The sequence below is a fragment of the Chiroxiphia lanceolata genome, chromosome 12 (assembly GCF_009829145.1).
Source record: "Chiroxiphia lanceolata isolate bChiLan1 chromosome 12, bChiLan1.pri, whole genome shotgun sequence".
In the NCBI taxonomy this organism is placed as follows: Eukaryota; Metazoa; Chordata; class Aves; order Passeriformes; family Pipridae; genus Chiroxiphia; species Chiroxiphia lanceolata.
The window spans coordinates 17515119-17529393 of NC_045648.1; the positions used below are offsets into that span (position 1 = coordinate 17515119).

The following is a 14275-nucleotide window of genomic DNA, read 5'->3' on the forward strand; positions in this document are numbered from 1 at the left end:
CCTGCATTCATATGTGGAAATTATTATGGAAGTCTAAGAATAAGCTGAAAGTGGAAATGAGATATTCAGTGTAGTAGATGTCTGCCAGGTACACGCTTGCACTTCTCTCAAAAAGCCAGACATTTCATTTCGACATAGAAAGGTTTCGAAAATGGCAACTGTGGGCGGTAAATTGTTTTACACCTCAAACAGCAAGAAGTTTATGAACTGTTCGTGTACCAACAGCAAATTTTCAGAGGTACTGAAAGAACAGTCACATCCTAATGTGAGAGCTCTGGGTCTCTGTGCCCCAGCCAGCCCACATGCTCGGCAGCTGCACACAGGACCTCTCTGAAATGTCTGAAATGAAACAACAGCAAAGGAATAAAGACTCATGTATAACCCCAACCTTGCATTACCAAAGGATTTTCCATGGATTTCACTGGGAGAAAGAACTACTCTTTTAGAAACTGTTTTGAGAGCTCTGCAGAAATGAAGTGTTCCACATTCAGCAAGAGGGTTCCACCAAAACCAGAGAAGACTCACGACAATATTTGGAAGAGACTAAGAAACGGGCATCAATTGATATGTACGTGCCTTCTCCAAATGTGGCTACTTACAAGGGTTATTTTTGGTGGACTTTTCTTCTTGTTTAAGGATTTTACAGCATGTAATCTGAGAATAGAGCCGTCCTTACTCCCAAATTACTCCCACACAACCACCCACATATGCCATGTGCTCAGAAAAGCACCAAATGCTTTGGCAATTTAACCCATTCATACAAATACTCTGAGTAATACTTTTTTCCTTTTCCTTCCTGCCCCAAATCTTTTTCTAGCAAGTCCAATTTTTTTTAATATGGTATTTGAAACAACAGGGGTTTCAGCAGAAAGAGAAATCCATTTCTGCATTCAACAGACTTTTCCAAACATGAGAAAAACCTACTCCTAGTCAAGAAAGCTTTTAGATGGTCAGCAGCAGGGAGGTAAAATGGACAGAAAAAGGTCCCTGGCTGCCCAGTGATTTAGGGAGAGGTTGTCTTACTTCAGGCAGCACTGCTTGGCCTTACCTTGAGCCTCTGGAACTGCTGCTGGCCCTGCACGGGCACGGCTGGGGGCGTGGGGTGTGTGTGGCTCTGCACCACCTGGCTCCCGTGGGGCTGCACTGGCGCGGGGTGGTGGTGGCCACTGTGGACGGTGGCGATGGCCGGCCCGTGGCTGCTCGAGCTCTGTGGCACGGCTGACACCTGGCAAGACAGAGAGGATGTCAGGTACGGCTACGGCTTTGTGGCAGGAGAGCAGGGTCAGGCTTCCCAGACGCAGAAATACAATTTTAAGGAAGCGGAAGACAGTCAGTTTGTGCTTTAGCCACGACTGCTAATGACCTCGCTCAAAACATAGCTGTTGTTTTCCTCAATGAAGACCCAGAGAGACCTAAAAACAAATCAAGACAACTCTCATCCTACACTCCAAATACAGGAGAGCCCTTCCTGCAAACACGTTCCAAACACAGGTTGTCCCCAGCCTGCACACTCGCTGGCTGTCCAGTGACATAAAGGCCTGTAAAAGGAGGATAAAATGTGATTTTTAATCTGACAAGAGTCAAGGTTCTCTCCTTTCCCATCACAAGTACTAATCTGAGTTAATGAATCTTTACGAGCTTCTACACTCTTGACATTCAGTTGGGGAACTGAAAGTCAAATTCTGGCTCTCTGGCATCAGCAGGCTCAAGGGAAAACTCAGGTTGGTATTTCCCCTAGAAAAACAGGGAAAGGAACAGAAGGTTCCTTTTGGGTCTCCTTCAAACCTTAAACCAGGAATGTTTCAATCTGGAAAATCATTTTCGCAAACCCAGTTTTCCATTCAAGCCTCTCTTAGATGGGATATACTTTATTTAATCCTCATGAACAAGGAAAGATTCGCTTGCTGATTCATTCAAGTTCTTTTTAGGAAGCATCACCAGCATCAACACACCCTGTTCCAGCCCCTGCAAGGGTCTGCCTGTAGCTCCTTAGCTGCTACTATCAGTGTGAACATCCCTTCTACAGAAGCAGGAATGAAGCTGTGAGTAAAATCAGGCACTAGACAGGGAGAGCAACCCACCAGCAACACAAGTGTGGAAGATGCAACACGCCAGACACATGGCAAAGACAAATATCACACAAACAGCCTTTCCCTGCTCTTTCAGTGAGAGCTATCTCCAGTGCACTCTACGAGGACAATTTTTTCCCTGTTCCCAGCTGCCAGCTCCTTGTAAAGATGGTAAGAGAGGGAAGAGTGCCACCTAATGACTCTGGGGTAATGTTTTCTGAAAAATTTCAATTTTCTTGAAAGTCTTCAATCTAAATGCCGATCTAGTCTGTTAAGCTTAAGATCACCCAAGATACTGTACGTCTGTTACAAGAACAAAAAAAAGAAAAATGCTGAGAAAAAAAAAAGAAAAACGGAGGAAAAGCCCTCCACAAACCTGCCTCTGGGATTCAGATACCAGGGTGTGAGAGAATCATTGGAAGAATCGCGTTCAAGAAAGCCAACTTTTTTTTTGTGAACGAAGCCAATAGTCCCAAAGCAAGTGCCGAAAACGGGACGGGTGATAAGTACATTTGCCCAATTTGGTTTCTTAAGGAAACCCTGGTTACTAAAATAAAACCTTGTCCCGAACACAGAGTTCTGCGGTGAAACGGCACAAGCTTGAGCTCCTCACACAGAGCTGGGGCTGAGGGATGAGCACACGCACCTGGTAGCTGGGAGTTACCGAGTACTGGATCCCCGTGGCTGACTGCATGGTCTCCGAAACCGCCTCATAGACCGGCGGGGCCGGAGCGAGCACACGGTGCTGGTGTGGGAAAGCTTCGGTGCTGCTGGTGATACGTCTCTGCTGCGACGCATACACAGGTGACTCCTGCTCGTCCAATCGCCGCTTCATTCTGAACTCATGCTCGGCAAGCACCACAGAAACCTGTTAAAACAGAGCAGTCAGCGCAGAAGGAATCGACCCGTCGCTCCCTTCCGGCGCCGCGCGCGATGCTGAGATCGCCGCGAGCAAGGTAGGGCGAGTTTCTGTCTGTTCAGGCACCGATATCTTGAGATGGGAAAGCGGAATTAAAGATTCAGCTCTCAGCACGAAAAATGCAATCGTGCCTTCTCACAAAAAGTAGAGCCTTACTGTCATATTTTCAAAGTTAATGATTTCTTCAGCCTCGCTTAAAGGATATTGCTCACTTGGGGCATCTTAAACACACGCAGACCTCGAGCAAGGCGAACCTCATGAATGCAGTGTTTGAACACAACAGACTGGGGAAGGATGTGTTACCTACACACAAAAAAACCCTCCTGGACAGTCCAGATAGGATGACAGACAGCTGTGAGAGATGCTTTCAAATGTGGGAGGTAGGAGGCAAAAAGCAGGATGCGTAATGAGATTCTGAAGTCACTTGCAAAGCCCCAAAGAGTTCTGCATTTAATACACACAGGCAACTTCAGGGAAAGCCACAGGTCCACTACCCCCCAGGAGTATTTTGGATACCACATGGGACCTGTGGTCCTGCCAGCACCCTGGCCACACTCAGCAGCACCAAGCCAACGTGTGTAAAAGGGAGCAGTGCTAGCAGGCACAGTGGCTGGATTCCTGCATGCCTGTCAGGGGTGCCAATAAGCACAGATCAGCAGCTCTCTCACTTACTCCCCAGTATTTTTCTTCATGTTCCTGCCCTACTCTGAGCTGGTTTTATGCAACTTCACTCCAAATCTGACAGGTCATTCTGGCACTGTCCTGCTCCAAAAGGACCCATGAATTCTTGGCTCTGTTGGACTTAACTACACATCTACTCTTTTCTACAAGCAAATTCCAGTGCTGTTTTCTGTCCATTAATAGTTATTGCCACCCTGTTCATCAAAGCACAGGCAGCCTATTAGGGTGTTTGATGGACAGAAGACAGAGTGAAATCCACTCCCGTCCTCTGCTTCAGGACCTTCCCAAACCAAGGCCTTTTCATTTTGGTGCAGTTTAACACATTCACTGCTAAGGCAAACACATGGATAAACAACAGGGAATGACATTCCCCCCAAATTAATGGTACAACAGCCAACTAAGCCAAACCACATCTACCAAGTCAGGACAGCTCTTCACAATCTAAATCTGTCATTATTCAAATAACCCAAAAATCATTTACTAATATCTCAGTGCATGTCAAATATGGAAACAGGAACCAGCAGGAAAGAGGTGCAGAATGGATAAGTTGGGCTTGAGAACACATGCCTTCATGGAAGGGTTTCCCCCTCTGTGCATTAAGAAATCGATCATGGAAAAATCTGGATTGGAAAGGACCTTAAAGACCATCTCATTCTACCCCCTTGCCAGGGGAAGGGACACCTTCCACTATCCCAAGTTGCTTCAAGCCCCATCCAACCAGGGAGGAAGCAGCCACAGCTTCTCTGGGCAACCTGTGCCAGGGCCTCATCACCCTCACAGGAAAGAATTTCTTCCCAGTATCCAATCTAAACCCTCTCTACTAGTCCCTCCTTTCACTTGGATGGAGTAGGACAAGAAAGATGATGACTTAATTTCTTTTTGAAGTTACTCCTCAAGTCTAACCACTCAAGAGTCCCCAAAATTACTTGGCAGGTTGCAGGCAGAGGCAGGGGACTCCTTGCCCCAAGTAAGGGGGAAAGCTCGCCAACTGCATCTCATTTACAAGTTAAAAACCCTAGGTAAGCCTGACCTCCAGCATACACCCAGCAAGCAGAGGAGCACACTCCAGAAGCACACCTTGCTAATGGTGCCTGCACTGGTTGTCTTTTCTGCTGGTCACTGCTGACAAATGAAGAGCCAGGCAGGTTAACGTGGAGCTACTCCCCTCAGGCACAGCCCACATTTAGCTCTGCAAAAACACAGTTTTATGCTAATAAGGCTGGGACTAAACTGAGCAAATCTGGACACATACCAGCCTCCCACCAGCAGAGCTGGCCAAGATTTTGCATGACAATGGCTGACTGCATGAGTAAAGTCTGGGCAAAGCTTTGGTGGCAGCTATTTATAACCCACTCACCAATGTGGACACCCTTCTGCCTAAACACTGTCCCCTCAGCCAGTCCTTCCACTTGCTTTTGATCTCCCAGGCTGGGTCACCCCTTGCACTTTCAAGATACATGTACAGACACACGTGGTGTGTATGTGGTGTGGTGGCTGTTCAGTGTCCCAGCCTTGGGTCTCACTTTCCAAAGCAACACTCCACATGTCTTCCTTCAGATGGACTAACCAACCTCTAAAGCACAGGTTGTTTGAGGGCAGAAGATGGCTGGAAGACTCATGTGCTCTCGTGAGGATTAAAATGCCACCTAGGCTACCTGAAGAGACTTTTCCCCATGAAACCATCAAAATTCTCAGCCCCTGAGGCTGTGGGAATCATGCTAGCACCAAGGATCCACCACCACACACACAGCAGCAGCATGAACATCAGTTTTTGAAGCTCCTGATTCTTGCAGACCAAGTGTAGAATCCTCCAAAAACCCAGTTTACTGTATGGTCGATATTAAAACTTCTGTTAAGTGAAAATTATAGCACAGGTAGGTAGGTTTGTCTTCCCACTGAATTCCACTCACCTTCACCAACTGAGCTTGGACTCTGCTTCTGTCTAAGCACTGGACCAACTTCAGTGGTGAAGTTTTGTATTATAGTCAATATAGAGTAAATATTACAGGTAATTGACAATAGCACTAGTCAGTCTTCTTAGATAACACCATGAGTCTGCATCCACTGGCTAACAGCAAACCAGTACTTACTGAAGACTGCTAACTGACAGGCTTTATTAATCAGAGCAGAGATGATCTTGAAGCTTTGCTGTACCTAGACAAGGACTAGTGATGACAACTCTGCATCCACGACCACCCAAACTCTACAGAGAGGGGAAGGCAAACCAGTACCAGGGCAGTGATTCATCTGCATCCTGCAGACGGAATTATAATGCTGAATGTTCCCAAAGTGCATTCATCTCCTCACTGAAGTCCAGCTGATTTTGACCTGGCATCTCCCACTGATCTCCTCTGCTCAAAAGCTGGAGAGATCTGTTGTGCAGCAAGTCCTACCCCTCCTACAGTCCATCAGCCTGCTGAGGAAGGAAGGTGGAGATGAAACCCAAGACTAGACATGTAATTTTGAACTGATTTAGCCAAAGCCTGATGCTCAAAGGGACAGTTCTGCCCACTTCCACTCGCTGTGACAACTGATTTCTCTCAGTTTCCTTAAGGATGGCAAAGCCCAGCTACAGGAGAGACTTGTATCAGGCATTTTCCCTCCAGATTACGAGTACTTCGCTTATGTTGTCATCTCAGAAATGCTGCACACACCACTGGCATCCCCTTATGGACTTCGACGTGAAGATTTAGAGAGCCCCCAATTCACACTGCACCATCTGTGATCTTAATTTGGGGGTGGAAAAAAGAAAAAAAGCCCTCAAATTACAGCAAGGACTGAAAGTAAGCCACAAAATTCAGGGACTTTCCTTCATTAGAAGCATTAACAGGAGGCATGTAGGAGAGCTTAGCAATACCTGAGCAGACAAAGTCAAGAACTGCATCCCCTTCCCCCAGTATTTCTACCCAAACTCCCTTTGAACTTCACTTACAGCACACTACATTCTGCCTAGGGGAGAAGGAAAACTATAGGGTTTTTTTTTTTCTTTTCTGAGGTTTTTACTGTTCCCCTTCACAGGAAAAGGATGCTGCATAGGAAAACTCCTAGATCTTCCCACCTGTGCCACCTCCCAGCTCACCAGCTCCATGCTACAGGTAAGATGCATTAGGCAGACACATATAGGATCCTCGGCTGGTAAAGCAAGGAAAAAATTGAGAAAATGTATGTTGGGTCTCATTAACATCACCAGAATTACACAACTCTACACCGCCAACTTCATCAGAGGGTTTCCCCATCCAACTGCCTCACATAAGCCAGTGGGACCAAAAGGCAAGTGGAGCACATCCCTTTCCCTCTGGTACTGAGGAAAGGAGAGGAGTGGCAGTACTGACACAGAAAGAGAAGGAACAAAGCGGACACAATGCTGGATTCAGCTGGTGGAGCACTGCAGGGCTCTCCCACTGCCCGCTCACTGCTCCATGGGAGCAACAGAGGCACGAGAGCCCAGCTACTCCCCTCTTCCCTCACAAAACTGCCTCTCTGGTGGCAGCTCCACTCCACAGCTTTTTACCACATAATATCCCCAAAATCTCCATTACTTCTATTTCAGGTTTTCCCTGAAGCAAGGTCTTCTGGCATTACAGATCAGCTAGTAAAGTAAAAAGAAAGGCAAACAGAGACTAGGAAGAAAGCACAACGGGAAGGTGTGCTGCCTCTGCACCTGTTGGAACCCCAATACACCTGTGGATGAACACCATCTTCACCAACAAGTTGTAAAAGAGCTACTGGAGAGGATTTTGGTCCCTGTGGAGCAAGGACCCCTCTGAAAAAGGGTATGGAAACCGCAGAGCTGCAGAGGATGCGTTTAACATGTGAGGGCTTTTTAAGAGGCTTTCCTTTTGAAGGAGAAAGGACTAAAAAGCCAGGAACAGCAAGTGTAAGTCTCAACTCTGAGCCTGGAACAGCCACGGATATCTTGCAGGACATGTCACCCGCAGGATTATACGGGAGCACATCACAGTGCCTGCTGGAAAGCAGCCAGCTCAGGTTCCAGCAGCGCTAACCCAGCCACACGACTTCCACAACATGACCCAGCTTGTTCAGCAATCGCTCCTGCACTTTTCTGCACGGTGCCACACAGCCCATATCCCCTGCCTGTACCAGGGGGATAACCCCACACTACACAGACCACGACCAGAGTGTCGTTCCAAAATGAAATGAGAAGCATCCCCAGGAAGAAAGTGCTGGAAAAGCATTACATGAAGCTTTTGGAGGAGTTAGGAGAATGTTCTGCAAGGTGACACGGTGACAGCTGTGCCAGTGCTCACCACAAGGCAGGTGGGACACGAATAAATCCCACTTGCCTCTGTAAGGCTGGTAAAGCACTGATCTGTGTTTTGCCAAAAAATGGCCTGGGTGTCAAACCCCACCGCACAAACAGGATCCAAACTGAGCTCTACAGATCTTAGAGCATTGTTTTGCCCTGTTCCCTGACTGCATCTTCCCCGTGCACAGAGAAAATGAACAGAACAGTTTCATTCATCCAAATAAAAAGAGACAAGATCCCGCGGGGTTGGAAAAGAGCAACACATCCCCAAAAGCGCACCACGGGCTGAAGTGACAACTATTATGGGGCTCTTCCTGCTCCAGCTCTAACGGCCACAAAAGTTTTCCAATGCTGGAGAAGACCAGAACAGCAATCTGGACAGAAAACGATTCATAAATCCTGGAAACGTAAATGATCCGCCTGCCAATTCCAACACGATGCTCCCAGCTCCAAGACCCACATGTGCCAGGAGCCTTGTGCAGAGGGCTCCCACGGCAATCCCAGCTCAGGCCAGGGGGAAAGCATCCCCTTCCCCACACTGCTCACAAAAGCAGCCTAAATCGTCCAGAGTTTCCCCAAACTTGAGCAAATTAGAGCCATTTTGCTTCAGTGAAAGATCACACTGAAGCAACTCAAACAAGTTAAAGCTGAGACCACGTGTCTTCAGCAGAAGGTGGGAGGGATGAGGATAAGACGCTGGGGTGAGGAAGAGTTTCCTTTTGCAAAGAGCACACCAGTGTGAAAAACTGTTAACTTCACCTGGTCAGGGAAAAAAGACCCTAAAAAGTGTTTTTCTGTCCCCAGAGATCCAGCACAGACCGACACCAGGCTGCCAAGATACTTTTATGTGATGAAGGAATTTTTACGGGTACTTTAAAATTACTATATTAAAATAAAATCACATTCTAATTGAAAATACTGTACTGTTAATCCTATAGAATAATGTACACCTCTCTGAAACTGTGTTTTCTTAAATAATTGCAAGTTAGGAAGATTGCAGTGCAGATAGATTTGTACTGAATTAGGTTGGGCATCTCCCACTTGTTTACTGACCCCACACCTTTTAGCACAACTGAAAGTGACAAGTTAGAAGAAAAACATGAGGTGTTAGGTCAGCCTTAAGCTACCCTTTAGCACACAGCCCAGGTTTAGATTCCTCTGGACAGCGTGGGAGATTGAAAATCCAGGCACAGCTCAAGATGCCATTGATAATTAGTTTAAAATAGCGCTGAAACAAGTTACTTTGCCCCATTTCAGTGGTCCAAATAAACGGATTTCTTTTGTAACCTTGCCACCCGTGCACTGAACACACACGTATAGTTGCACAAATAACAACTGTTAAAACTCATTCTGTACCCGGGCCAGGAAAAGGCAGAAAAAACAGGATTCAGTTAAGCAGACACCAAGCACGCTCATACTTTTAAAGCTGCCTGAACTTCATCAGCCTCCTGCTATCAAAAAAAAAAACAAACCCTTGAAGTTTTTTGTACATCTACAATAGCATGAAGAATTAAAAAACCGATAAAATGTCAAGTGCAAGTGTCTGGCAAGTTCAAGGCACAGAATGGAGAGGATGTGCAGAGAGATACAGCTCGCTATTAAAATCTCTGGAAAATTAACGGGTGCACGAGGAGCTCTCGGGTTTCCCTGTATCCACACGTCACTCCAACAGGTTCTTATTAGGAATCGCTGCAGCACGGAGCTGAAAAACTGCGAAAAGCGAAGGGGGGAACCCTCGGTGATGCCGAAGCCGGTGCGGAGCGGGCGGCGGCGCGGGGACCCCCGCGGGGAGTCATTGTCCGGCAAAGCCCTTTCATGGCAACTCCGCCAGGAAGTTGGCCGAGCACCGGAGCCCAGGGAGCCCCGCGCCCGCTCTCGGAACGCCCCCCCAGGCGAGCGGGAGCGCCGCTGGCGGCTCCGGCGCGCGGTGCGGCCGGTACCGGGGCCGTGCAATGCGGGCGAGCGCTGCCGGGGGCGGTCCCGCCGCAGCCCGGGAGCGGCACCGGGCGGAGGGCGGGCGGAGGGGCGGGGGGGAGGAGGCGGCGCCCGGCTCGCAGCGCGCCCAGCGGCCGCCGCACGCTCCGCCCGCCGCTCCCGCCATGCCGGGGCCGGGACACCCCGGCGGGGCGGGGCGGGGCGGGAGGACGCGCGGCCGCCCGCGCGGGCCGGGGCTCCCCGGGGAGCCGCGCCGCGGGCACCGACCGGCCCCCTTCCCCACGACCACGCTCCGCCGCCGCACCGGCAACGGGCCCCGCCCCCTATGGATCGCCGGAGGGGGCCGGCCCCGGGCCCGGCGGCCACCTCTCCTCGCCGTCCCGCTCTCCCTTACCTCGAAGCGGGCCCTGGCAGCGGCCGAGTCTCCCTCAGGGTCCGGGGGCGGCGGGCCCCTCTCGGGCGGGCGGCGGGGGCGGGCTGTCCCCGGTGCGGTGAGGGGGGAGGTCCCCGCGCCCCTCCTCCCGGAGGGGGGGGGTGGGCGGGGTCGGCGCCGGTGCCCCGGCGGGGCGGGGGGCTCGGCGGGGGGGGGTAAGATGGAGTAACCGTCTGTCGGCCGCCGCGGCGGAGCGCTGCCCGCTTCTCTGTTCCCCGGGAAATCCCGCCCCTCCTCGCGCAGGGGGGGAGCCCCGAGCGCCCGTTGGGCGAGACGAGCGCCCGTCTCCCTCTCGGCCAATGGGCGCGCTGGCCCCGCCCACCAAGACCTCCCCTATTGGCCGCGGCCCCCAGGAAGGGGATGTGGAGAGGAAGGGAGGGCGGAGGGGGGGGGGGGAACGACCGCCGAAGAAAAATGTCCGTATAAGCAGCGCGCCCCGCCCCCGTCCCGCCCCCTCCGCCGTCCGATTGGCTGCGGGCCGAAAGCGCCGGCTAATAGGCGAGCGGGGTAGCTCCGCCGTCACAGCGGGGAGCCCGCCCACGCGGCGGGATTGGCCCCGCCTCCCACGGGCAAGGCCACGCCCCCCTCTCTGGGGAGCCCTTTTGTGGAATGTTTACATCGCGGACGCGGCCCGCGCGAGCGGCGCCCCCTCTCCTCCCTCCGGCCCCGCCGCCGAGCCGTTGGCCGGCGGGAGAGGGAAGCTGGCGACGGGGCCCGGGCGGGGAGGGGGAGGGCGGCGCGGCGCCCGCCTTTTGTCCCCGACCCCTTCACTTCCGGGATGGCGGCGCCCCACGTGGGGCGGGTCGGTTACACGTGCGGGGGGGACACGGCGCACACGCTCACACACACACTCACACACACACACATACACACACTAACACGCACGCACGCACGCACTGGGGGGGGGGGGCGTGGGCGGCGCGCGCGCGGCGCCGCGGGGGGGCGTTACCATCCGCCCTCGCAGCCAATGGGGTGGCGGGGAGGGGGCGTGGCCAGCGCGGCAGCCGCTCTTCCCCCCCCCCACACACACACACTCAGTGACTCGCTCCCCCCCCCCCCGCCATACGTCGCGCGCTTCCCGCCGGCGGGATCCGGAGCGCGCGCGCGCGCACTTCCCGTCCCTCGTCCCTCGGCTTCCCGGCCCCCCCGCCCCGTGGGAAGCGATTCCCGTGAAGGGGGAAGGGGGGGAAACTGGGAAAGTGTGTGTGGGGAAAGCAGCTGTTACATACCCTCAGCGCGCAGGCGAGCAGCCCTGAATGGAGGGGGAACTCCCCTCGGAGCGGATTGGCCCCGCCGTGACGATCGTCACGGCCGCACCGCCCACGGCTGGGGCGGGGGGGGCGGTGTGAGGGAGAGGCCTCGCGGCAGAGGGCGGGAGGGAGCGAGCGGATGAGCGCGGGGGTGGCGAGCGGTCCCCTCCGCTAAGACGGGAGGTGGAGGTGGGGGGGGGTTAATGTGTTTAATTATCGTGTTTTTCTCCTTTTAGAAAGTTGTCGAGGGAGTTGCCGGGTTCACCACACCAAGGCTGGAGGATCCAGGCCTCACCGCCCGTTAAGTGCTCATCTGGGCATCCAGAGCGTGCTCAGGACGGGTTGAAATACGAACACGCACGCTCCACGCTTCTGTTAAAATACGTATTTCAGGCATCAAACGAGGTTTAAATCTCTCGTGTTTTTTTTCTTTCCAGCTCTTTTTCCCTTTCTCAGCCTGGTCGGGGAGCAGGCAGCCAGGTGCTGCCAGGACAAGCAGGCACAGCAGAGGAGAGTCTCTGCTATGTGTTGGGGAGGTGCAGCTCGGTTTAGCTGCTGGAAGGGTTCTGGTCAGCGGGGATTGAACCTTCACGGGATGTTGTGCCGCTGGAGATCGAGCCTGAGCCTTGGAAACCAGAGGCAAAGAAGGAGAAGGGCTGGGAAATTAAGTGCTCCGGAGTTAAACGCTTCCCGAACTCCCAGGACTCAAAATTACAAGCACTTAAGTAATCATAATTAGTGAGGTGGTGTGCATGCAGCTAAGAAAGCCAAATGAAACAGGTGGGCACAGGGATGGCAGCGCAGCTTTGGGATTTCCCTGTAATGGCTTTAAATCCCCATTCCCACAGTTGAGCAGCACTTCGGATTTCACATTCTTGGAATTGTCCATGCTGCGAGTTTTGCCCGTGGTGGCTGATCCCGGTCCCTGGGGCATGCCAGGAAGGGGAGATGCTGCAGGCATCAGTCTGCCTGTGCTCAGCAGCCCATTTTTCCCACTGCTCTTCAAACAACACAAAGCTTTTATTTCCAGTAATTTATGGCTGTCTGCATGAAGTGACCATTTCCAGAGAAATGCACATTTCTGTGCTGAGCAGGATCTGCTGGCACAGGGAGAAGGAAACAGGGAGATGGAACAAAACCTCGTGTTGTGCAAGAGGACTGAAAATGCTCGTTTTGACAAGAAACACAGCCCTGGGAATAGTCAGAAACAGGGGGTGAGTCTGTGGGTTGCTCTTCCATGGAAAAGGCTTACAGCCCTTTCCTCTGCCTCTGGCACAGACGGGATCTCCATCTCTCTTTGAAGGGAGGTCTATGGCAGAGGCATATCCAAGCCGTTCCCATTTAGAGCCGGTGGCGGTGATTTCCATCCCTCTCCTCTCCTCTCCTCTCCTCTCCTCTCCTCTCCTCTCCTCTCCTCTCCTCTCCTCTCCTCTCCTCTCCTCTCCTCTCCGACCCTCTCCTCTCCTCTCCGACCCTCTCCGACCCTCTCCGACCCTCTCCGACCCTCTCCGACCCTCTCCGACCCTCTCCGACCCTCTCCGACCCTCTCCTCTCCTCTCCTCTCCTCTCCGACCCTCTCCTCTCCTCTCCTCTCCTCTCCTCTCCTCTCCTCTCCTCTCCTCTCCTCTCCTCTCCTCTCCTCTCCTCTCCTCTCCTCTCCGACCCTCTCCTCTCCTCTCCTCTCCTCTCCTCTCCTCTCCTCTCCTCTCCTCTCCTCTCCTCTCCTCTCCTCTCCTCTCCTCTCCTCCTCTCCTCTCCTCTCCTCTCCTCTCCTCTCCTCTCCTCTCCTCTCCTCTCCTCTCCTCTCCTCTCCTCTCCTCTCCTCTCCTCTCCTCTCCTCTCCTCTCCTCTCCTCTCCGACCCTCTCCTCTCCTCTCCTCTCCGACCCTCTCCTCTCCGACCCTCTCCTCTCCTCTCCTCTCCTCTCCGACCCTCTCCGACCCTCTCCTCTCCTCTCCTCTCCTCTCCTCTCCTCTCCGACCCTCTCCGACCCTCTCCGACCCTCTCCGACCCTCTCCGACCCTCTCCGACCCTCTCCGACCCTCTCCGACCCTCTCCTCTCCTCTCCTCTCCTCTCCTCTCCTCTCCTCTCCTCTCCTCTCCTCTCCTCTCCTCTCCTCTGTCTAGTAATCCTATCAGACATCCAGGTCACAGGTCTCCTTGGAAAAGTTTTGGTTCTCTGTGCCTACTGTGGAATTGAGCTAAAAGGCACAACCACCTTTACCATGTGCACAGTGCGGGCTTGGTTCGGATTTCGCAGCCTGTGGGAGACTGGGCACATTTGCGGGGCCACACGGGACACTTGGCATGACCTGCAGCTTTCAGATCTGCAGCCAACACTTTGCCAAGAGCCCCGCTGAGCCCGCAGAGAGCTGCTGCTGACAGCACGTGTCTGACAAGCAGCTGCAAATACCCCCTTTCTCCATGTGTGTCAAGAAGAAAACCCAGCTGGGTGAAGAAGTTTGGCAGCAAGGAGGGAGGGGTCAGTGATCCTTCCGTCAGAGGAGGAGCCAACCTGCAAGGGGTGCCTGAAAGGAAAGTGAGGGCAGCCTGAGCAGGAGGAGCTGCTCTGCAGGTCACACTGCCTGGGCTGATGCTGCTCTGGGAACACAGGTGGGTGGGAAATGACACCTGGAAGGATGGGACACTGCACCTAAAACAGAACCGCTCACAGGCAGGATGTGCACAGCTCTAGGGATGCTTAGAACACCCACCTCTCAT

General features: G+C 52.8%; 1 protein-coding gene across 2 annotated transcripts in view; it reads right to left on the reverse strand.

Annotated features, from left to right (window-relative positions):
• Positions 1–11559, reverse strand: part of SIN3A (SIN3 transcription regulator family member A) — a 32202-nt gene extending 20643 nt beyond the window's left edge. The window contains exons 1-3 of one of the 2 annotated variants that reach the window (XM_032700100.1): positions 11534–11559; positions 2716–2937; positions 1049–1225 (exon numbers count right to left, since the gene is read on the reverse strand). In XM_032700100.1, the coding sequence (XP_032555991.1) occupies positions 1049–1225; positions 2716–2904 (366 nt within the window). In that variant the 5' untranslated portion in view covers positions 2905–2937; positions 11534–11559. Of the gene's footprint in view, positions 1–1048; positions 1226–2715; positions 2938–10265; positions 10481–11533 lie in introns of those variants that run through there. The other variant, XM_032700099.1, reaches the window with a different exon arrangement.
• Positions 11560–14275: the final 2716 nt, after the last annotated feature.